The 25358-nt window shown below is 45.1% G+C and overlaps 1 protein-coding gene across 3 annotated transcripts in view; it reads left to right on the forward strand.

Annotated features, from left to right (window-relative positions):
- Positions 1 to 23234, forward strand: part of kcnn1b (potassium intermediate/small conductance calcium-activated channel, subfamily N, member 1b) — a 40651-nt gene extending 17417 nt beyond the window's left edge. Inside the window, exons 4-10 of one of the 3 annotated variants that reach the window (XR_010013386.1) lie at positions 1274 to 1692; positions 11531 to 11672; positions 12607 to 12717; positions 13861 to 13988; positions 21881 to 21950; positions 22193 to 23018; positions 23107 to 23234. Coding sequence is in view for 2 of the 3 variants with exons in the window: in XM_062999465.1 (XP_062855535.1) it covers positions 1274 to 1692; positions 11531 to 11672; positions 12607 to 12717; positions 13861 to 13988; positions 21881 to 21950; positions 22193 to 22477 (1155 nt within the window). In the remaining variant the exon portion in view is untranslated. Of the gene's footprint in view, positions 1 to 1273; positions 1693 to 11530; positions 11673 to 12606; positions 12718 to 13860; positions 13989 to 15616; positions 15688 to 21880; positions 21951 to 22192 lie in introns of those variants that run through there. The other 2 variants (XM_062999465.1, XM_062999466.1) reach the window with 2 other exon arrangements.
- Positions 23235 to 25358: the final 2124 nt, after the last annotated feature.

A 25358-nucleotide genomic window follows, 5' to 3' on the forward strand; every position in this document is an offset into this window, starting at 1 on the left:
TACCTTAACCGCTTGGCTACAACGTCCCTCTATAAGACTTCAATCCCAAAGTTCAAATCTGCTCCCTTACATACAAGCATCACCTCACTTGGTATAAAGCACACCAGCACTTGACTCTGGGATAACGAAAATACAAAACAAATCATAAGATTGGCAGGGGGGAAGATTTCCAGAATCATGATCATCTGCCGTGCCGGATATGGCCATCCGAGGGGCGTGGAGATGCAGCTGATCGATTGCTTAACTGGATTAATTCGCTCCAGGTGGAGGGTGCATATTTAAATCACGGTTCTGCACCAGGCAGTCGCCGATTCCTCCGTTGGCAACCTGCTCTTCTTCCTGAAACCGTGATGAACTCTGACTGTGGTCTTACTAGAGCCTGAACTCAGAAATACCTCCTCCTGTGGCGTAGACCAGAAGTGAATCCCAGCAGTCATGTTCCGAAATCTAGTAAAAAGCTTTGAGAAGAGTGTAAGTTGGCATGGCACCGACTCCATATCAACACACGGTGTGAAATGATAATGTCATGGCTTGGTGGGTAGCACTGTTGCAAGAAGGTCCTGGGTTTGATTCCCAGGTGGAGCGATCCGCGTCCTTTCCGTGTGGAGTTTGCATGTTCTCCCCGTGTCTGTGTGGGTTTCCTCCGGGTGCTCCGGTTTCCTCCCACAGTCCAAAAACATATAAAAAGATACTAAATTGCCCCCTAGGTGTGTGTGTGTGTGTGTGTGTGTGTGTGTGTGTGTGTGTGCCCTGTGATGACCTAGCAACCTGCTGGGGGGGGTCTCCTCTCTTTCGCCCATTGAATTGGACCCACCGCGACCCTGACCAGGATAAGGCAGTGGTAAAACAGACAGTGGAGGAATGATTGGCAGATCCTTGTTTAAAGCTGCAGTATAAATCGTTGGTGAATCTGGCGCCCTCTGTGGTGGAACTGTAGTACTGCAACAGAGTTACTGTTTATAAATATATTATATAACACATATGATACAGTATAAATGGCCAAAAGTATGTGGACATTCTTCAGTAAGCTTGTTGCTATAACAGTCTCCTCTCCTCTACTGGGAAAGATTTCACATTGACACTTGTGGACGGGAATTTGTGCCAGTTTGGTCAAAAGAGCGTTCAGAGGTTAAGCACATTTACAGAAGGACCTTATAGTGCGTCCTTGGATGCGTTTAAAACAAGGTAAACACGGTATGAGCTAAGATGGGGTGTCTACATACTTTTGGCTATATAGTGCAGCTATACAAACATGCCTTCATCCTTCTCGCAGCTCTTCATGGTGGACAACGGCGCGGACGACTGGCGGATAGCGATGACCTACGAGCGCATCCTGTTCATCGTGCTGGAGCTGCTGGTGTGCGCCATCCACCCCATCCCGGGCCAGTACGTGTTCACGTGGACGGCGCGCCTGGCGTTCACCTACGCGCCCTCGGTGGCCGACGCCGACGTGGACATCATCCTGTCCATCCCCATGTTCCTGCGCCTCTACCTGATCGGCCGCGTCATGCTGCTGCACAGTAAACTGTTCACCGACGCCTCGTCGCGCAGCATCGGCGCACTCAACAAGATCAACTTCAACACCCGCTTCGTCATGAAGACGCTCATGACCATCTGCCCGGGCACCGTGCTGCTGGTCTTCAGCATCTCCTCGTGGATCATCGCCGCCTGGACGGTCCGTGTGTGCGAGAGGTAAGCGCCGGACTCCCGCCACGCCCCGACAGATCACGCATTACAAAACCAAGCGAATCCACGCCGTGCGTCTCTGATTGTTCTTCTTTTATTGTTCACATGTTCATTATTGTGTTTTTTGCCCCCCTGCCCCCCCACCCTTATATCGCTGCTGGATAGGGGCCCAAAGTGAGTCTGTGTTTGTTTTTTTTTGGTTGGATTTTGCTCATCAGTGGAGGAAGTGTGGAAACGCTTGATACCTGATGATTTGGCACCATGACTTTTTTGGAGCTTTGTGTGTGTGTGTGTGTGTGTGTGTGTGTCTGTGTGTGTGTGTGTGTGGGCTGTGTGGAGATCAGCAGTCATGCATCCGTCCCCTGGTGGTGCGCTGCATTGCTGACGCTCTGGAGATCCCAAACCAGCAAATTTAGTGTTCAAACACAAGCACGGTTTCGGGGTGCTCAGGTGGCGCAGCGGTAAAGCACGCTAACACGCCAGTGCTGATTTCATGAGATCGTTCCAGTTCAAGTCTCAGCTCTGCTATCGACCAGTCGGGCGCCTAAACGGATAATCGGCTCGTCTGAGGGCGGGAGGGGATTTCGGACGGGTTTGCTCATAAATGCTGCAGTTGTGACCTCTGCTGGCTGATCGAGTAATTACACCAAACATTGCAGGGTTGAAAATTGACCCGGAAAACAATTGAAAAGGTGAACGTGTAAAAGTTCAGAACAGCTGGTGGCACTTCTGGGTGGTGTTTACATTTATATTTAAAAATATACAGTATAAATCTATCATATCAAAAACATGTCGGTTATTGAAGCAGTGCCGCCCAAAGAATGAAAGGCCGCTGGTCTTGTTCATGATGCAGCGATATCTGCAGGGTTTCTGAATCTTTCAATAATATTATGTCCTGTAGATGGTAAAATCCCCTAATTCCTTATGATCCTGCTTTGCTCAATCGCCCTTGATTGCTCACAATCCCTCCTGTTAATACAAACCAAGTGTCTCAAGGTTAAGTCTTTGCTCAGGGGTCCAACAGTGGCACCTCAAGCAGTGGTAGGGTACCTTAACGGCTGTTAATTTGTCTCAGCCGTCGTATAGAATCAAATCCATCAGAATCTGGACGCATTTGGCCAAATTAGAAACAAACGTCTTGTTCCTTGATGACATGATGTCTGTTTCTCGATCACTCATCAGAGACGGAGTCTCACCGAGAGCCGTACGGCGTACAGAGAGACACTACACCGCTCTCCCAGCAGAGGTCACATTTGCAGCGTTTGTTTCTCAGGGTTTGAGTGCATTTATGTCCGGTCTGTCAAAGCACTGAACTCCAAATACGATTCGGAACTCCAGTGGCCTGCAGGACATCCTGACCTCTGCCCTACTCAACACCTTTGGGATGAATTGGAACTGGGACTGTGAGCCAGACCTCTCAGACGCTCTTTTGGCCTCCTAGAAGCGTGGAGCATAATCAGGCGTCCACATACTTTCAGTCCCCTATGATTGTATGTGAAAACTTTTGACTTTAACGACGTGTGGACGTTTCCGAATTTCGGAAAAACGTTGTACCGGTTGCCACGGCAACCATGGCAGCCCCGATATTCAGGATTGGGACTTTTTTGGGATTTTCATCTGGGTGTGAACATGGTCGCCTCCATAATCATGCTGTTGTGTACACCCCCCCCCCTTCTCCAGAGGCCATGTTTATTTCTGTCGGTTTGACCACACTTGGCTCATATCTCGGGGGAAGGTGAAGGCCCGGGTGCCGACGCTGACGCTAATCTTAAGCTAATCGGGCCACGCCGAGCCCTGTGGCTAATCCTCGGTCGCCGTTCTCCTTCGTTTTTCCCCGGATTATGATTCAAACCGCCTGCTGTTGTCACCCGCCACCCCGCCACACTCCCCATACCCCATACCACCCGCCATTCAGCACTGAGCTGGCTGCTGTGTGTTAGCACTGGGGGGGGGGTTAGCATGATCTGTTCCCCTCACCGACACCACGATTGCTAACCAACGGACTGAAAACTGACTGGCCTGAAAAATGTCTCTGTTGTTTTCTTACGTTGTTGTTGTTGTTGTTGTGAATGTTGGTGTTTGTTTATTTGTTTATTTATTTAGCAAAACACACTGGCGGTTTTGTGAGACGAATTTAGCACTCGTGCTAATCTGTGTGTTTTTCATTTCATTCTTATGATGAATCCAGGCCAGCGTAGTCAGCGTAGTCGGCAGATCCAAGCTAGCTTAGATTATGCGCGTACATTTTAAACTGTTAGCAAACTGAAGGCTAGGTTTATACGCTTATACAGTTTTAGCTAAATTAGCTAAACATCAGTGCTTTTTTTCAAACCGGTTCATTTAGTTCCTTGTAAATACAAACCAAGTGCCTGAAGGTTTAGTCTCTGCTCAGGGGTCCAACAGTGGCATCTCAAGCAGTGGTGGGGCTTAAACCAATAACCTTCTGCTAGTCTGGTACCTTAACCGCTGAGCTAGCGCTGCCTTAACAGTCGTACGGTATAAAATCCACCTGGACGTCTTTTGCCAACTTCAGAACAAACGTCTTGTTCCTTGACGACATCACGTCTGTTTTTTGGTCACTACAGAGAGCCGTACGGCGTACAGAGAGACGCTACACCGCTCTACCAGCAGGGGTCGCATTTGCAGCGGCGAGTCCTCCTTCTTTCTCAGGGTTTGAGTGCGTTTATCTCCGGTCTGTCATGCACTGACACACCGAGCTCCAGATCTCTCCATCGAGCTTCACTTTACTACCCGTGTTTACTGTTTCCGTCGCTAGGTTAGCCAGCGCAGCGCTACGCAGAACCGTATTCCTCCCGCTTAATGGAACGAACGGTAACGATCCAGCTGCGTCAGCACCGCCCGGACTCCGGGGCAGAAACGACACTTACCCCAATTTTTTTCCCCCTGAGTGATGAACGCTACTGTCACGGCGGTAAATCAGACTCCGGCGTGCCAGCGCGGGACTCGTCTAATAGCACTCAGGCTAATGAGTCCTGCGCTGAATACCCAGCCGGGGAGGCAGGACACTCCGGGATTGATTAATGGGCGCGTAAATGGTCCGCGCGGTGCCACGCTGGCGTCAGCAAACGCCCAGATTAACCAAGAAAGATCGCCGTTAGCGTTGTGTTGTTAACATTTACGCTAATACGCTGCAATACAGCATTTCAAGAACGCGAAGTGCAGATTAGAACCTGCGTCGGCGTGGCGTCGGGAGAGTTTTGTACCCCCCGTACGTAACGACGGGGCATTTCGAGGAATTTCTTCAACTGTTTTGTTTACAGAATAGCGTAGCGGCATTAGCAAAGCTAGCCGTCATTACGTAGTCATCCAAGACCGCTAACAAGCCACAGTGGGCTAAATAAGTCACCTGTTATTGCATCAAAGGAACAAATTTATCCAACACCTATATCACCCTGAAATATCAGGTCTTGCCACAGGATCCTCGTCGGCTCTCGCTGTGGTTCAGTGGAGTCCCCGAGCCCTAAAACCAGGGTTATACCTTTAACAGAATGATCTATTTAAACAACGACTTCTCCTCAGCCTCTGTGGGATTTTCTTAGATTGTAGCGTAGTGTTCCTGTACGACCTTTAAACTGATTTCTATCCCATACCATGTCTGTGTGTGGGAATTTGTGCTCGTTTGGTCAAAGTATGGCAGCGTTAGTATGGCTGTGTGCTGATGCTCAGTCTATGTTCCGGTTCATCCCAGAGCTGTTGAGTGGGGCTGAGTTCAGGGCTCTGTGCAGGGCAGTTTTAGCTCAGCAGTTAAGGTACCGGACTAGTAATTAGAAGGTCGCTGGTTAAAGCTCACCACTGCCCAGTTACTGCTGTTAGGCCCCTGAGCAAAGTCCTTAACCCTCAATTGCTTGGACAGTATACTCTCACAGTACTGTACGTCACTCTGGATAAAAGTGTCTGATAAATGTAATGTAAATGCATCCTCATTGGCTCTCCCTGTGTTTCGGTGGAGTCTTTGAGTCTTAAAACCAGGGTAATGATCTATTAGTGTCCCTGTAGGACCTTTAAGCTGATTTTTACTGACATCCTCTTTCAGATTCATCAAACACAAGCAAAGCTCACATAATGTTTAGGTTTCTTGAGGGTTGTCAGAATGAAAGAGTTCTTAAGGGGCCAACCCTGAGAGGCCAATGCTGAGGGGCCAACGCTGAGGGGCCAACGCTGAGGGGCCAACCATTTGGCAGTAAGCAAACTTTCATGGGGCCCCTGTACAGGTCCAGCGAAGACCTGTTTGCTTAAACGTCGTTGATTCTTCTGAGAAGCTTCTCACGAGACTTGAAGTGTGTCTGTGTGTGGGAATTTGTGCCCGTTCAGTAGTACAAAAGAGCAGGAAAGTCTCGGTCCGTGTTCCGGTTCATCCCAGAGCTGCTGAGTGGGGCTCTGTGCAGGACGCTGGAGTTTCAGTCATGCTGGAACAGGATAGGACCTTCCCTAAACTGTTGCTGCAAAGTTGAAAGCATCATGATTAATTTATTACACCTTTATTTATTAGGAACTAAAGACCCCTGAAACACACAAATTGAAAAATCAGAGGGGCGTCTGGATACTTCGCTCCGTATATCGTATCCTGAAGGAAGCACGTGTTAGCCACCACTCTGCAGGAACTTTCCAGGAACAGTGAAACCGTAGGAGACAGTAGGAGACAGTTGGAGACAGGAGGAGACCCGGCGGCTGAATTACCGCCGCTAAATCAGACGCACAAAACGAAGTTTATGATCTGATTTTATCAGGTCCTGACTTTCAGATCTCTGAATCCATTAAGAAATAAAAATGTTTATTTGGTACGTTAGCGTAACTCCAGACTGATTCCTCTCACTAAATTATCTGCGGATGGACTTTTGGTCGGACTCCGGCCCCTCGCGGGAGCTTTACGTTACGGTTTATAAATGTTTATAAAAGATTTTCTCACATTTTAGGAGCTTTTCAGTGAAACTGGAGTCCGGAGTCGATTTCCACTTTAGCTGCTCTGAGCTCGGCGTTATCCTGATGAACCTCTCCAGACTTACGCCTCTGTAATGGACTGAACTTCCACTCTCGCGTCCACTGGAAACGGGTTCACACCAGACCTGTACTGGCCCACTGTGGACCGTCCTGACTCCACCCTGTCCAAATCCCAGCGGCCCTTACTGGGCCCATCATAAACCCATGATGAAGATCATCCCTGATTGAGGGTTTCAACAAAATTGACCACTAGTCTGCTGAGTGGGGAAAAACGGGACTAAAAAAAATGGGACGTCCGACAAGCTCACAATCAGGTGTCCGAATACTTTTGGACATATAGTGTATGTAAAACATATAGAGTACATATAGAGTATACACGTATGTAGGAGAATATACCCTCCTTATACGCCATCGGGGTCTCCAGCAGAGGAAGAGGAACCGGCTACGACTAAACTAGGGGAGAAAATGTGGAAATGAAATATTGGGACGCCCCACTGAGTTTTAAATTCATGTGTTTCAGCCAGAACAGTTGCTAACAGGTATCAACTTTTCAGCAACAGTTTAGGGAAGGCCCTTTCCTGTCCCAGCATGACTCAAGCTCTATAAAGACATGAAGAAAAGCTCGGTTTAAAGAAACTCAACAGCCCTGGGATGAACCGGAACATTGACTGAGCATCAGTGCTCAGCCATACAGATGCTGTCTTGTTTTGATTAAACAGGCACAAATTCCCATACAGGGACGTACTTCAAACATAAGTCTTGTGAGAAGCTTCTCACACAGAGGTCGCTCACGCCCTGGTGTCCAAATACTTTTGACCATATATTATTTGACTTTTTTGTGTTTTCTTGTATTGTTTACTCGGGCTGCATCCCAAATCACATCCCGTGTGCTACATAGTGTGGAACTAAACCATGTCAAGTGCACTGATTAGGCATCCTCTTTAGTACAGTGGTGTGTAATTCTGCCCTAATTTCGCCCCCGTCGTTACCCCCACAGAGTTACCCCCTGAAACAGCGCCCTTCCCGGTCCTGATAGCTGTGTACCCAGAGCAGTCAGGCCTACTTATCCCTCCTGCATCAACATTTGATACGTATTGATAGTGCCGGCGCTCAGGGACGTTCATGAAGATCTGCTTTCAAATGTAATTGTGCTTCTCAGGTGTCCTGTAATGGAAAGTGTGTCCGGCTCCCAAAATCCAACTCCTCGTTCTTCAGGAAAAAAGTGAGAGACGTCAGACGTCCTCAGAGCTCAGAAAGTAAATCTGCAGAGGTGCCAATAAAATAAATAAATAAATAAATAAATAAATAAATAAATAAATAAATAAAGCAGAACTTTAATATTCGTGTGATGATAAATAAAAGAGGAAAATAATCAGAAGATTCTGAGATAATGGAATAATATGCATCTATACATGTACTGTATAGGTTTTACATTCACTATACACTTACTGACTAGTAATCAGAAGGTTGTTGGTTCAAGCCCCACCACTGCCTTTGTTGGGCCCTTGAGCAAGGTCCTTATTCTTCAATTGCTTGGACAGTATACTGTCACAGTACTGTAAGTCACTTTGGATAAAAGCGTCTCCTAAATGAGGTAAATGTAAATAGAAAAGTATTTGGACACCTGATCGTGAGCTTGTCGGACGTCCCATTTCAAAAATAATCGGTATTAAAATAGAGTGACCCCCCCTGTGTGATCTTTTACAAGATTTAAGTACGTCTGTGTATGGGAATTTGTGCCCGTTTAGTCAAAAGATGACAGACTTTGTATGTTAGGAACCTGTTTGACCCTCCTTCCCTCAGACACAGCCATTGTTTGCTCTTTTATTTCTGCATTTCCTCCCTTATGCTTCCAGTTTAGTCGTAGCCAGTTCCTCTCCCACTGATAGTGTACGAGGAAGGTATATTCTCCTGACACGCCCTCCCTCAGTCGTGTGCGCTCCACCGACCACTTCTTATCCCCCCGTACTTCGGTGGATCAGTGCATGAGGTCGGTCTCGCTCACGGAGAGTCACGCGCTGATCTCCACGCTCCTCCACTTCTGTACAGGCGTCTCGGGCTACTAACCAGGGTCCTTACACAGCCTCGAAAACCCTGCCGAAATAAAATAGTACAAAAAATTTCTAATGTCCAGTTCCGATACCAGACTTAGCATGGGCACTCTGACTAGCACTGAAGGGTTTAATGTGCTGTGTTGTGCCACATTTATCTCATCACCAGGAATAAAATCAGCGCTACATTGATCCACAGTAGATCGTCCGATGTCATCTGGCATGAACGAGTCTCTGCCGCCCAGCGACCTGTCGGCGGTCGGTAGCTCGTCCCTCCTCGGGCCGCTGTGGTTGGTTCCTCACCATGCCTGCCTGTGACCCCAATCCATAAAAATGTTTAATCTAATTAGCTGGACCGGATTTGTGTGATTGGCTAGTCTGTTGCTCCAAGTAAATATAATATCACCAGGCCGCCGCTAACGGGATCAACACAGCATAAATCTGCTACATCCGCTAACGTGAACGCGAGATTCAGTAATATTTCACATCTTCTGTTCCACATCCTGATCTGAAGTGCAGAATATTTATGGCCGCATTAAATTCAGAAGGTTAAAACGTCCGTGTTCATTACACAAATGTGATCAGAGTGCGGGGCAGCTTAGCGGGAACCGTGGTCACCGCTCCGGCTCGGCTTTTACTACAGAGTGTCAAATTAGCATCAGCGCTTAGTGCTCGTTAGAACCGCCGGGTTTCCTGGACATTCTCACGCTTTCCTGGTTTGTTCTGAAACAGAAGAAAGATCAGATGAGCGTGGTGCCGATGCAGGCTTTAGCCACGTTTAGAAGTCGCCCACGCTAGCCCACAAGTTTATTCTGGTGCTGGAAGTCACTCGCACCCATGTTCATAAAAAATCTCTCATGTTAGCACACATGCTGCCATGCACGTACGCTAATAAAAATAATGATTGTGTAACTATGATTGTGTAACATTCAGCTTAGCTTATTAGCTAGCGTTAGCTTCGGCTAGGTTTATCCTGTTCGTAAACAGCATAAAAAATACTGATTTTTATTGTCTGCAGGACTTTTATCATAACTAATGAACCTGTGAGAACCTCTAGCACTAGTTAAGAGGTTAGCAGGACGACTAGTATCAGTAGTTCTAGTTTACTTAAACAAAGCACGTAGATCAGTTCGACTCCGAGTCATTTCCTTGCGTTACACTACTATTATTAGTAGTTTAAGAAGTAGGTATCGCGCTGCCTCGCTGGTGCAGTTCGGATTTCTCCTTATTAAAGCTCTAATGAGCAAATCATTATTAAAAATTGGATCTATGATCCGCATTTTCACGCATACATTCGTCTTTTGCTAAACGATTCCTAGAGTCGATTCAGTGACCCGGCTCTCTGACCGATTTTTTTCCTTTTTTCTAGCCATGTTAGAGGGACAAGTATTGGAGCTGTGATCGTGTTTTTGGGTGTTGGTAGATCGAGTAGCTAACATACCGATCCTGGTCGCAGTTCCACCTAGCGCTCTCGCTATAGGGTTTTGATTCATTTAATTCGTTTTGATTTATTTGATTCGCGAACCGACTCTTTGACAATTTTTCCTTTTTAGCTAAATTTGAGGGACAAGTATTGGAACTGTGACAATGTTTATGGGTGTTTGTGGACCGAATTGCTAACATACAGGTCCTGGTCGCAGTTCCACCTAGCGCTCTTGCTACAGACTTTCTTTCTTTTCATTTGACTCACGAACCGAGTCGATTCACCCGCTCGTTCTCGCTCTTGATTCATTACCGTTTGCTTTGTAGTTCTGAGGCTCTGCCTTACCTAACATCATCAAAAGTAAAATAATCAAATTATAATGAAATAAAATTAATATTTGTCCATTGATCAGTGCTATGAATGTAATTTCTGTAATGATTCCAATCATTCAAATCATTTTTATAGTCAAAATTGCTCAAACGGCTGAATCATACCTGTCGTTATCTCTCTGTACGTCACTAATATAATGTTTGTAGACGCTTTTATTAAACATCCTCACTTCCTTTAGTCTAGGTAACATATTTCATGAACATGTATAACATATAATTACATAAAACAACATATAAAATATAATTTAGTCCTGCTGATCTGTAAAAGCACGAGGTGAGGCAGCCAGTACCTCTGCCTCACTGAAGCCCACAGGTGCGTGAGCCCACAGGTTTATGCTTGTGCTGCACATCCAGGCTCTGTTGGGCCCCTGAGCAAGGCCCTTAACCCTGTCTGCTCCAGGGGTGCCGTACAACGACATTTATTTATGCAGACACATTTAAAATGCATGGAGAGTGCAGAATGAATGCGCTCTCTCTGAGCCGCTATAAATTTAAGGTTCTTGGTCGAATCTGTATCTCACTTACGTATATGTGTGTAAAAAACGCTGATGTGAGATATGAAACACGTCCAGTTATTAATGTGCGAGCAGTCGATTAAACGCGATGAGCCTCATTTCGAATCGAATCTCCGCCTTTAGTGCACACATTCAGTGTATTGATTTTTTTCTTTAAGCCTACCACCACCTAGTGGCTGGATACTGGAACTGACACTGAATTGTGTAGCGTTTTAACATTCTCCTATTTGCGAGCTGTCATCTTAACTTGCTTCAGTTAAAAACGTCAACAAATACCTTATTTATAGCTTATAACAGCATAGAAGCTGTAGATTAGCTAGTAGCATTAGAGATTTTACTACGTTCTGTTACACATATCGAGTTTTATATTTATTTTTGTAGCTGATGAAATACGTTAAACATAAGAAAATTTCATCAGAACATTTTTGGTTGACTTACCTCACGGTTTCATTGCGATTCCGAGTCACAGTGTTAACGAAGCTGCTGCTTGTGTTTCTGTTTCCTCAGATATCACGATAAACAGGAGGTGACCAGTAACTTTCTGGGCGCCATGTGGTTGATCTCCATAACCTTCCTGTCCATTGGTTATGGAGACATGGTACCACACACCTACTGCGGCAAGGGAGTGTGTCTGCTCACGGGAATCATGGTACGTCACCTTCATGCCTTCGTTTTGTACTGTAACCACCCAAGCTTTGGAACAAAAGTATATGGACACCCCGGTCCTGTGAAACTGACAGTGCTAAAGGACCCATTTTACTGCCAGTGGACGTCTGTGGGGGTTGTTTTATGTCCCTGTTAGAAATGGGTGTGGCTGAACTAGGTTTGATTAATTATATGCTTTCAACTTTGTGGCAACAGTTTGGGGAAGGCTCCTGTGGACAGAGTGAGGTCCATAAAGACGTATTTCATGTACGTGCCTCACTGAAGGGGGCGTGCGTGAGCCCACGGGTTTGTGCTGTGAATGCTATGCAGCCACTGTTGGGCCCTTGAGCAAGGCCCTTAACCCTGCTTTAAGGGCACTGTACAATGGGTGACTCTGCACTCATTGGAGATCTTATAAAAGACATGGTCAAAAGTATATGGACACTGCAGTCCTGTCAAACTGACAGTGCTGAAATCAGGGTTTTTTTTTCGTGTCTGTGCAGGTTTAGGGTCTTTATGGACCTCACTTTGTCCACAGGAGCCTTCCCCAAACTGTTGCCACAAAATGGAAAGCATATAATTAATCAAACCTAGTTCAGCCACCCACATGGTTTGATGAGTTTGTTATGGTGGAGCTCCAGTGTTCCTCAAAGAGCCTAGATTTCCATTCAACACGTTTGGGGTGAATTGGAATGCTGTTTGCAAGCCAGGCTATCTAGTCCAGTGTAACAAATTCCAACAGAGACACTTCAAAATCCTGTAAAAAACATTCCCAGAAGAGTGGAGGCTGTTATAGCTACGATAGAACTTGTGCTGTCAGAACCGGACGTCCAACCAGCTCGTGTTCCGATGTCCTCATGCCCGCGTGTCCGCATACTTTTGACCACCTCCTGTATGTTTTGGGGCGTGCTCACTCTGTGATCTTCTCTCCCTCTCAGGGTGCCGGCTGTACCGCTCTGGTGGTGGCGGTGGTAGCCCGAAAGCTGGAGCTGACCAAGGCGGAGAAGCACGTCCATAACTTTATGATGGACACACAACTCTGCAAAAGAGTGAGTGACCGAGCGCATGCACACCCCCACACTCCCATCATGCAATTCTTCTGACCATAGGTACCCAAACTGGGGGAGGGATTCGGGTGAAATGGAACCCGTCAGAGCGCCAAACCTTCAGCCAGGTGCCAGACGCTGTGAATATGCTGATTCTTAATGCAGAGGGACTGGCAACCGGCCCGGGTTTCTCTTAGTAGCTTCTACAGAACCATAAACACGGAACCATGGAGGTTCCACCACTTCCAAAATGAAGATATGACCAGGAACCGGTCTGGACCCAGTCTGGAACCTGTTTGGAACCTGTCTGACATGAATCCAAAGCAACAGCTACACTGTCCACAGTCGAGCAAGCTTTACATGTTAGAATCCTTAGAGTCCTGCCATGTTAGAATGAAGGTCATGGTCCAAAACTGATGGATCCCATGAACTTGATCTTCCTCCTGAGATGCAAACCTCTAAGCCTGTGTTAAATAAAAGCTTGCTTGACTGTGAGCAGTGTAACCCAGGTTCCAGCAGCTTCCAGCTGTCCATACTGGGACTGACGTGTAAGACAAGGTTCAACCTCTTCTAAAATGAAGATATGACCAAGAACCAGTCTGGAACCAGTCTGGAACGGTTTGCCTTGAATCCAAAGCAACAGCTACACTGTCCACAGTCGAGCAAGCTTTACATCACCGTGGGTTTGAGTCCTGCCATGTTAGAATGAAGCTCCTGGTCCAGAATTGATGGATCCCATGAACTTGATCTTCCTCCTGAGATGCAAACTTCTGAACCTGTGTTAATAAGAAGCTTGCTCGACTGTGAGCAGTGTAACCCAGGTTCCAGCAGCTTCCAGCTGTCCATGCTGGGACTAAAGTGTAAGTCAAGGTTCAACCTCTTCCAAAATAAAGATATGACCAAGAACTAGTCTGGAACCAGTCTGACATGAATCCAAAGCAACAAAGCTTGCTCGACTGTGAGCAGTGTAACCCAGGTTCCAGCTGCTCGATCTCGGTCTAAACTGGGACTGTAGCGTAAGACAATGATCAGGGTGGATCGTTCTTTAATTTTGGGACACTTTAAAAACATTTTAAAACAAGTTGCTCCAGTTAACTGTTGGGCCCCTGAGCGAGGCCCCTAACCCTCGATCGCTGTGTGTTTCAGGTGAAGAACACGGCTGCTAACGTACTCAGGGAAACGTGGCTCATCTACAAACACACCAAGCTGGTGAAGAAGATCGACCACGCCAAGGTCAGGAAACATCAGCGCAAGTTCCTGCAGGCCATTCACCAGTGAGTACGCTCGTACCCTCACCACCCAAAAACAGGGGTGTGTGTCGTGAGGGGCGTCTGTTTTAATCCCAGTGACGAACCAAAAAATATATATTAGATAGTTAAATATTGCAGTTTCCCTCGAGAATGGCCAAAAGTATGTGGACGCCCCTTTTAATGGTTGAATTGAGCTGTCCATTACTAACAGGTGTATAAATAGTATTAGGTAAATGACATTGTGTGAAAATGGTTTGGGGAAGTTCCCCTCCTCCTCCTGAGCATGAGCAAACTCTGATCTCCTAATCTCAACCCAGCTCAACAGGCACAAATCCCCACACACACACTCCAATATCCTGTAGAAAGACATCTCAGAAGAGTGGAGGCTGTTAAAGCTACAAGAAAAGACGATTCCATTCAACAGAAGTTTTGAAACGGGACGTCAGACGAGCTCGTGGTCAGGTGTCCCAATACTTTTGGACACATAGTGCAGTTCTAAACGATCACTAAGGACAGAAATAATAATTCAGTGTTTGTAACCAGGAGAAGTGAATTTCCTCCTCTGCTCTGTGATTGGGCGTCGGCTCCCAGCTGATGTGAAGCCCTGCAGTCGCTCCTGAAATCTAATTACTGAATCGATTCATTAAAGTCGCGCAAATCTGCGAAATCCGGCCAAGTTTGGTTTTTAATCAGGATAAAACCGAATCGAGTCTCTCCTGAGACACGGTGAGATGCCACCCCGGGGGCCACGCACGCTACAGGGCCGAAAGTATCCGGACGCCTGATCGTGAGCTGGTTGGATGTTGGATCTCCTCTTTCCACGAGATTTTGGAGTGTGTCTGGGGGCATTTGTGCCCATTCAGTGTAAAGACACCTGAGGTTAAACGAGAAGCTTGGGTCTAATGTTATTCCACATTACAAGTCCAAAAGAAACACCGCTGGGCCCTTAAGCAAGGCCCCTAACCCTGCTGACTCTGTGGTGTGGGTCATTCTTTATCAAACCATGTCTACGTATATGGACCTGGCTTTGTGCACTGGAAGTGATAAGGGCCTTCCCTAAACTGCTGCCACAAAGTTGCACATTTATAGAATTGGTTCGCACCTGAACTCGGTCGTTTGGAGTGCTGTCCTTAATATTAAGGCTGGACTCGCAATCGGAAGGTTGCAGGTTCAAGCAACACCCCTGTCGGACTCCTGAGTTGCTTGTTTTGCGTTTGCATCGCATTTGTATTCGCCAGCGTCTACATACTTTTGGTCACAGGTGTAGTAAAGAGGTTGTCAGTGCTTCTCGACCTGACCTGACCCCTCTGTCCTCCGAGGCCGTTTCGGACTGGCTTCGGTCACGGTAGCAGTTCGTCGCGACCCGCCCGACTGCGAGCGGTCAGGTTTGAGACGCACCGATGCGTGTGACTGAGATGAGCGATGATGGATTTCCTGTAGATCTGGTGGTCGTGTTTGGATTCTGTGTGTGTGTGTGTGTGTGTGTCTGTGTGTGTGTGTGTCTGTGTGTGTGTGTGTATTTGTGCACTCTGAGGTTTTTAAAACTGTGTTGTGTGTTCCGTCTGTTTTGTCCTAAATCACCGCAGAGCTCAGAAGTAAGTCGCGTCTCCTTCCTTCCCTCCTCATCCCTCCATCTCTGTTTTACTTTCCAGCCTTGATATCAAACCGACCTGAGAATATTTGAAGCTGGATGCGACTTTAGTTCTGATTCTTCCTCCTAAAACCTCGATACACAAACTAATAAATAAATAAAGTAAAGATTTAATAAAAGCATCTTCTCAGCTTCAAATCCATCCAGAGAGTTTCATCCATCTGCTCTGCACCTGATCTCCATCAGAATCCGCGCTGACCACGCCACTACACTCCACGATAGTCTGCTGGGTGGGAAAAGACATGACAAAAAAATAAAAGTGGGCGTGGTCTTTGAGGCCGTGTAAGGACCCTGGTTAGTAGTCCGAGGCGCCTGTACAGAAGTGGAGGAACGTGACTCTCCCTGCGCTCACACGATCCACTGAAGTACGGGGGGGATGAGAAGGGGTCGGTGGCACACGCACGCTTCGTAGGGAAGAATATACCCTCCGTACGCCATCGGGGTCTCCAGCAGAGGAAGAGGAACTGGCTACGAGTAAACTGGGAGACGATGTAGAAATTCAGTCCCAGTTTTAGAGGCTACGTTCAGATAACTAAAGACTCCAGAGAAGGTTCTTCACGGCGCTGTCTCTCGCCACGTAAGACCTTCCTGTACTGATGGTTCTGCTCCGGAAACAGGAACGTCAAGGCGCTACCGGGGCAATCCGCTCTCCCAGTGCGTCTCCTATGTGAGGCCCTGAAATGCCGTAAGAAGGGGGTAAGTTCCCAGAAACCAAAAAGAATGCTGCCATCCCAGGTCAGCAGAAACCCGGACCAGACCAAACCGAGCGATCCGGCATCACAGCTTCAAAAAAAGCTAGCTGAGAAGAAAGAGAGAAGCCGTGATGTGTAGTAAAACCTTCCACCTGGAGCAAGTTATCATTCACGAGGAGCAGGGGGTCAGTTAAGATGCCTCTGTGCCCAGAGTGCTGGCCAAACCTGGCAGCGCAGAGGGACACGACTCCCAGCAAAGATCCAAAGCGACCTACAATTATCATTAATAACAGTTTGAGCAATTAAGGTTTGATAGCCTTGCTCAGGGGCCCGAAAGGGACGTGAAGTGTACCCGTCAGTCAGCCGAGCATCCCCGCGTACAGAGGGGCGCGGAGTGTACCCGTCAGTCAGCCGAGCGTCCCCGCGTACAGAGGGGCGCGGAGTGTACCCGTCAGTCAGCCGAGCGTCCCCGCGTACAGAGGGGCGCGGAGTGTACCCGTCAGTCAGCCGAGCGTCCCCGCGTACAGAGGGGCGCGGAGTGTACCCGTCAGTCAGCCGAGCGTCCCCGCTTACAGAGGGGCGCGGAGTGTACCCGTCAGTCAGCCGAGCGTCCCCGCGTACAGAGGGGCATGGAGTGTACCCGTCAGTCAGCCGAGCGTCCCCGCTTACAGAGGGGCATGGAGTGTACCCGTCAGTCAGCCGAGCGTCCCCGCGTACAGAGGGGCATGGAGTGTACCCGTCAGTCAGCCGAGCGTCCCCGCGTACAGAGGGGCATGGAGTGTACCCGTCAGTCAGCCGAGCGTCCCCGCGTACAGAGGGGCATGGAGTGTACCCGTCAGTCAGCCGAGCGTCCCCGCTTACAGAGGGGCATGGAGTGTACCCGTCAGTCAGCCGAGCGTCCCCGCTTACAGAGGGGCATGGAGTGTACCCGTCAGTCAGCCGAGCGTCCCCGCGTACAGAGGGGCGTGGAGTGTACCCGTCAGTCAGCCGAGCGTCCCCGCTTACAGAGGGGCATGGAGTGTACCCGTCAGTCAGCCGAGCGTCCCCGCTTACAGAGGGGCGCGGAGTGTACCCGTCAGTCAGCCGAGCGTCCCCGCGTACAGAGGGGCATGGAGTGTACCCGTCAGTCAGCCGAGCGTCCCCGCTTACAGAGGGGCGCGGAGTGTACCCGTCATTCAGCCGAGCTTCCCCGCGTACAGAGGGGCGCGGAGTGTACCCGTCAGTCAGCCGAGCATCCCCGCGTACAGAGGGGCGCGGAGTGTACCCGTCAGTCAGCCGAGCGTCCCCGCGTACAGAGGGGCGCGGAGTGTACCCGTCAGTCAGCCGAGCGTCCCCGCGTACAGAGGGGCGCGGAGTGTACCCGTCAGTCAGTGCTGGAACCACATGGAGCTTCAGGTGCAGAGAGAAACAGACCAATTTTGGCCCTCCCCAAAATTGCGAGATCATGTGACTCCGAGTGCTTGGGTTTGATGTTTTGTTTCCACACGGCTTCCGGTGGGTTCTGTTTTCGGCTGCCCTGGTTCATCTTCTGCATGTGGACGGGTCACCAAGCGACGGCACCTCGATCCTGAATAAATACCCCATACCCGTAACCCTGATCACCTGATCACCAGATCACCAGATCACCTGATCTGATCTTTATTAGTTTGTTGTACGTTTCACACCGTGGCTGCAGGTACAGGATCTAAAATCCCAGCGTTCACTCACACGTCCCCTGGGGTTCAGTGTTTAAAAGTTCTGGAGTCTCATTATTTATATTATTACACCAATTACTAATAAAGAAAATTACTATTTTATTTTTCTGATTAAATAAAAAGCATTTAGTTTTATATTAAAAATCAAAATTATTATTGTTATTATTATTATTATTAATTACATATTTATTATAATTTATTATGAGTATTCATTTGAATGCAATTCTTCTTATTATTATTAGTAGTAGTATTGTTTTATTTATATCAGTTTTTTTTTTTTTTTTTATTATTGTTATAAATATTATTATAATTAGTATTTTATTATTTAGTATTATAATATTATATTTTATTAGTAGTATTAATTTGAATGCAATTATTATTATTTTATTATTATTATTATTATTGTTATTTTATTCATCAGTTTTATTTTTTTATTTTATTTAATTATTGTTATTTATTTTTATTATAATTATTTCAGTATTAGTCATATTTTATTTGTGTTATTTAGCATTATATTATTAGATGTTATTATTAATATTAATTTAAATGCAATTATTATTATTATATTTTATTAATGTTATTATTGTTGTACTATTATTATGATGTTTTTATTATTATTTTATTAATATTATTTACTATTACATTATTATTTTATTATTAATATCAATATGAATTTTATTATTAATATTAGTATTAGTAGTATTTTATTATTATTATAAGTATTAATTTGAATGCAATTATTATTTTTATTATTATCATTATTATTATTATTATTTTATTCATATCAGTTTTATTTGTATTTTATTTAATTATTAATATTAATATTATTATTATTAATATTTTATTAATAATGTATTCATTATTATATTTTATTATTAATATTAATTTGAATGCAATTATTATTATTATTATTATCATTATTATTATTATTATTTTATTCATATCAGTTTTATTTGTATTTTATTTCATTATTAATATTAATATTATTATTATTAATATTTTATTAATAATGTATTCATTATTATATTTTATTATTAATATTAATTTGAATGCAATTATTATTATTATTATTATTATTTTATTCATATAAATTTTATTTGAATTTAATTATTGTTATAAATTTTATTATTATTATTAATATTAGAACGCAAAAAAATTTTACCAAGCGAGAAACGTTTTCCAAAGCTCACCAGCGAGGAATTTCACCGTCTACAGTCCAGAGCGTTATTAAGAGATCTAGAGAACGTAACGAAACCCTCAGTCACCACTGTGCCTACCAACACGAGTCCAGACTTGGAATATCAACAACGTCCGGGAACGGCGCTCACGCCTCTGTGTGACGCTACATCAGCGGGGCTTTGTAAGAGCGGAGTAAGAGAATACGCGTGCTAGACTCACCCGCCTGCAGTCCAAACCTTTTGTCAGAACTGCGCTGCACTAATATCATTATAAACCATAAAGATCATTTAGAAATATAATCCAGAATGAGCGCAGGATTGTTCGGGGGTGATTTTACGGGGGTGTTGGTGTGTCCTGTAAGTCCTCTATAAACAGGAACTTCCTCTTTTTGTTCGCCATTTCCTGTGGTCGAAAAATCCAGCGTCGCCGCTCGCTGTTGACATTCTACCTTTCAGTTTCAATAGGCATTAAAATTAGCCTCACGCTAGCGCCCCACCCTGGCTTCCATTGGACGTGTGAGGCGGGCGTGTTTGTTTTCGTTATCCCGCCAGTCGTTAACCTTTAAACGCGAGCGCTCGGTTAGCGTGAGTGAAAAGGTCGACGTAAACATGCATGCGTTCTATCCTGTTAGCATGCACGCTGCCATTAAAGCTGATTGGTGTGGCGGCGTTCAGGCGCCCCCGTGAACTTTGGTTCTGTGTTTGTTCACGGCTCTAATGAGAGGTGACTGATAATGAAGTGGCAACCTGTGAGCTAACGTCGCTGACGTTAACGTTAACGCTAACGTGATGATTGTACACAAACACAGCGGAGGCCAGTAAAATGCCTGAATGAAAACGACTAAATGAGGACTGAAGATGGAGCAGCACAGTCAGTCCTGGACTATCCTCCACTCTGCCCTGACCTGAACCCCGCCCAGTGCTCGGTCACATGACAGACTCTGGAACGCTGTGTAATCGTGCTGGATCAACACGGATCATCAGACCTGTAGAGTCCATGCAGCTCACATCGTTACAGCATGAGGGAGAACATACCAAATACTGCGGAATTCTGACATTTGTTTACCCACATTTTGCTGATTAAAGGAAAAGCATTTAAATATTACATTCAAAAATAGGTTTTATATTAAAAATCTTAACTATTATTATTATTATTATTATTATATTTTATTAATGTTATTATTATTGGACCATTACAGTACTATAATTATTATTAATGATGTATTAATTATTATTTGATTATTCATATTTATATTAATGTTATTATTATTGTTATTATTAATATTATTAGTAGTAGTATTTTATTTTCAATATTAGTTTTATCATTCTTTTATTAATTTTATTTACTGTTTTATTGTGTTTTTTTATTAGTATTAATTTGAATGTAATTATTATGTGTTCATATCAATTTTATTATTTTATTATATTATTGTTTTATTAGTATTATTTTACTATTATATCAATATTATTATTATTTAATTTCATTTTAGTTATTATTTTTATTGTTATTGTTATCATTATTATTATTTTATTCTTATCAATTTTATTATTATTTTGTTTTTTTAATATTAGTTTGTTATTATTAATATAAATATTAACATTAGTATTATTTTATTAATAATTGTATTATTGATACTATTGATCATTTTATATTAATATATTAATATTATAAATGTTACATTTTACAGATGTTAAACGCACTCGTTGGTCCACTGCTGCCGGTGTTGTTAGCAGTGTTTGCTGCCACTCTATCACCTCTCATTAATAATAATAATAATAATATTAATAATCATTATATTAATTCCACGTTCCCGTGCGGGGGGTCTGAATGCACTATAACGAGCGTCTCTCCTCATCCCGGTTTGGTTTGGTTTGGTTTGGTTTGGTTTGGCTGAATGAGTTGTTGCATGTCTCTGATCTGGCGGTTTGATCTGAGAACGTTTGCATGTTGGCTCATCATGTAGTGAAGAAACCACTCCCATTATCTTCTACTCACCTCACTGTTAGATTATTAATCCTGTGTGATCAACATCTACTAACCTCTGACCTCTCACCTCTGTCTGTTCTTGATCCAACCCATCCAACTACCTACCAACCAACCTACCAACCCATCCAACTACCTACCAACCTATCGCCTAACCACCTACCAACCACTCTACCCATCCAACTACCTACCAACCAACCTACCAACCACTCTACCCATCCAACTACCTACCAACCTACCACCTAACCAACCTATTAACCACTTCTACCAATCTCCCTACCCATTTACCTACCAACCCATCTACCTACTTATTTATCTATTTAAATACCTAAACCTCTACCTACCAACCTACTGCCTAACCACCTACCTAACCCTCCACCTATTCACCTACAAACTACCTAATCACCCACAAAACCTACATACCAACCCACCCACCAACCCCTTTACCTAACCACCTACCTACCCCTCCACCTATTCCCCTACAAACTACCTAATCACCCACAAAACCTACATACCAACCCACCCACCAACCCCTTTACCTAACCACCTACCTACCCCTCCACCTATTCACCTACAAACTACCTAATCACCCACAAAACCTACATACCAACCCACCCACCAACCCCTTTACCTACCCACCTACCTACCCACCTACCCCTTTACCTACCCCTTTACCCACCCACCTGTCTCTCTCTCTCTCTCTCTGATGTGGTTTAGACTGCGCAGTGTGAAGATGGAACAGAGGAAACTGAACGATCAGGCGAACACACTGGTGGATTTAGCCAAGGTAAAGATCTCACCTACTCTCATCTACAGTATACGGTCAAAAGTATGTGGACACCTGAGCATGAGCAGCTTGTGACGTTACGGCGTGAGGGAGAACATACCACCTTAATTAAGCTGAAATGTGTAAATAAAGGAATGAAGGACGAGTCCAGAATGATTGACAATCTACGTGTGTGTGTGTGTGTGTGTGTGTGTGTGCGCGTGCGCGCATGTGTGTGTGCGTGTGTGTGTGTGTGTACTCAGACCCAGAACGTGATGTACGACCTGGTGTCGGAGCTGCAGGAGCGCAGTGAGGAGCTGGATAAGCGGATCGGTCACTTAGAGGAGAAGCTGGACTCCATCGCTCTGAGCGTCCAGTCGCTCCCCGAGCTGCTGAACCGAGCCATAACGCAGCAGCAGCGCCACCTGCTGGACGGTCTCATCCAGCACTCGGCCCACTCGTCTCACTCCTCACACACCAGCTCGGCGTCCGTCCGCCGCCGGAGGTCGCCGTCCACCGCGCCTCACACGTCCTCCGACAGCGGCTGACACACCGCCCCGCGCGGACACGCTCACACACACACACACACACGCGCGCGCGTGCTTCTCGGACCGACGCGGCTCCAGACGACCGGGACTCTCCACACGGTGACACGAACAAAAGACAAACTGACCGTAATGAGTTCAACGTTCATGGTAGACTTATGGTTTACGTTTAGCCATTGTATGGCTGTTTAAAGTTAGCTTTTTTGTAAAAGCCCTTGTATAGTTTACGGACTGGATCCAGGGTGCCGAGGGGGGAGCTGGACACGCCGCCGGCCGACAGAACCAGGCTTTTTCTCATCCAGGAGCAGGAAGGACAGCGGAGTGACCCGACCCAGGGGCCTTTGGGAGCTCTGAACCTCAGCGAGGAGTAAAAATGATTAAAAATGATTTACACACGGATCAGTCGCCCAGAGGAACGCCACGCCGCCCAGAACTCAGACCCCTCCGTTTACAAAGCATGCTGGGTAGGAGTCCCACCTTAAATCGGATCACTGTGCGCGTCTGTCGGCGGGTCGCGTGTCGGGTTTTACAGCTCGTGCACTTTGTACGTCGGGGGTTTTCTAGAACATTCCTCTTTTATTTTTTATTCTGAACGCAAGTGCCCGATAATATTAGAATTCTCTGTGTTCCAGGCATGTGCGGATAATAATCACCCGAGCGACGGTTACGCTGAATATTCACGGCTGGTCCGGTGGTTGTGGTGGTTCCTCCGTCAGGATATAAACACGCCGAGCTCCACGGCTAACAAGATTCTATAGATAATGAGATAAAACTTAAATAAATAAAATATAATAATAAATAAATAATCAATTTACCTAAATAAATAAAAATAATAATAATAATTAATTAATTAATTAACTTAAATAAATAAAAAATAATGAGAAATAATTATTTAATTAACCTAAATAAATAAAAAATAATAATTAATTACTTAACCTAAATAAATAAATAAATTATTAATTAATTAATTAATTAACCTAAATAAATAATAATAATAATAAATAATTAATTTATTAACCTAAATAATAAAAATAATAATAATAATTAATTAATCAACTTAAATAAATTAAAAAAAATAATAAATAATTAATTAATTAACCTAAATAAATGATAATAAATAAATAATTAACCTAAAATAATTATTTAAAGATGCAACACATTCAGCCTTTCAGATTCTTTAATTAAAAATAACCTGCATTTAATTCCAAACAAAACAAAACAAATCTCAAATCTTTATCGTTTATCATGTTTATAAACTCCGACCGCTTCTTTTCACCTGTTAGGGGCGTGGTCTCACAGATCACACACAGAGAGTCGCGCACTGCCATCCGAGATCAGCCGCCCCCAGTCCAGTGCAGGAACCTCGACCGGTCAGCAGAGGGCGCAGTCGTCCCCAGACACACATGCAGGGACGTCCAAACTACGTCCTGTTACCATATTTGAAATATGTCTGTGGGAACTTGTGCCCGACTTGAGTCGAAAGATAGCAGCATTTGTAAGGTGTTCCGGTTCATCCCAGAGTTGTTGAGTGAGAGTTTCTTCACGGCATTATAGATCTCGGTCGTGCTGGAACAGGAAGGACCTTCCCTAAACTGTTCCTGCAAACTCAGAAACAGAGAATTTCCTTTATATGATTTGGATAAGAGCATCTGCTAAATTAAAATGACATGAAACGCATGAATTCAGAAATCAGACGGGGGCGTCCCAATACTTTTGATCGTATATTTAAACAGGCTCAGCCGGGCGGTGGGTAAAATGGGCCGGGGTGGGGGATGTATGGGGAACCACCACGACCACCAGCCAGACTAACCAGCCGCCCTAATCCTGCCTCCTGAACGGGACTCGATCCCAAACATGCTGCCCCAGAAATCGCTGCCTGATTTAGACCGAGGTGATTAAAGTTACCACGGTAACGGTACTGCACCACGATAAACCTCGTACGGCTGATTATAGGCACATGCCTACCGACCGACCGGAGGATCTCAGAAACCACGAGCGGACGTAAACGGAGACATCAGAGCTTCCAGAGGTCCTAGAGAGCCGAGGGACGAGCCAGGTGAGCGCAGCGGGAGAGAGGAAGTTCACCCCACCAATGCATGTTTCAATGCAAACGACGACGGAGCTAACCTATGGGATGGCTTTCTGTTCACTTCTTCCTTCCTCTTCCTTTTTGCGTTTGGTTTTTTACAGAGATTGCTTTTTTATGATTTACTTCTAGGATTTTTATAGCTCGTAGAGGATTTAAAAAAGAACTATAATGATGATTATTATTACTACAGAGTGGCAGCATAGTTGAATTCATGCATTCCTAGATCCAAGACCAAAAATCACCAACAACATTCGAGAGAATTCAAGAAAAAATAAATAAAAACGAGAGAGAGAGGTGATGATGATGATGATGATGGTGATGATGATGATGATGGTGATGATGATGGTGAGGATGGTGATGATGATGATGATGGTGATGGTGAGGATGATGGTGATGATGATGATGGTGACGATGATGGTGAGGATGGTGAGGATGATGGTGAGGATGATGATGATGATGGTGATGATGGTGAGGATGATGATGATGGTGAGGATGGTGATGATGGTGATGATGATGATGATGGTGACGATGATGGTGAGGATGGTGATGATGATGATGATGATGGTGATGATGCAGCAGAAGATACTAATTTCTCATTCGGGTCTCATCATAGATGAAGCGATTAGGTTCCCAGCTCTGTATCTAACACTAAAATATCAAAGCTGTGGTTGTTCTTACGGGTTTCTAAAGTTGAAAAAAAAAAACGTGAAGAAGCTAAACTGCCTTTACTGTGTGTCTTCGGCCTTGTTGACCAACCTGTAGCAGACGAACATGATGCTGGGCTCCGATATCAAA

The sequence above is a fragment of the Trichomycterus rosablanca genome, chromosome 7, assembly GCF_030014385.1.
Source record: "Trichomycterus rosablanca isolate fTriRos1 chromosome 7, fTriRos1.hap1, whole genome shotgun sequence".
Classification (NCBI taxonomy): Eukaryota; Metazoa; Chordata; class Actinopteri; order Siluriformes; family Trichomycteridae; genus Trichomycterus; species Trichomycterus rosablanca.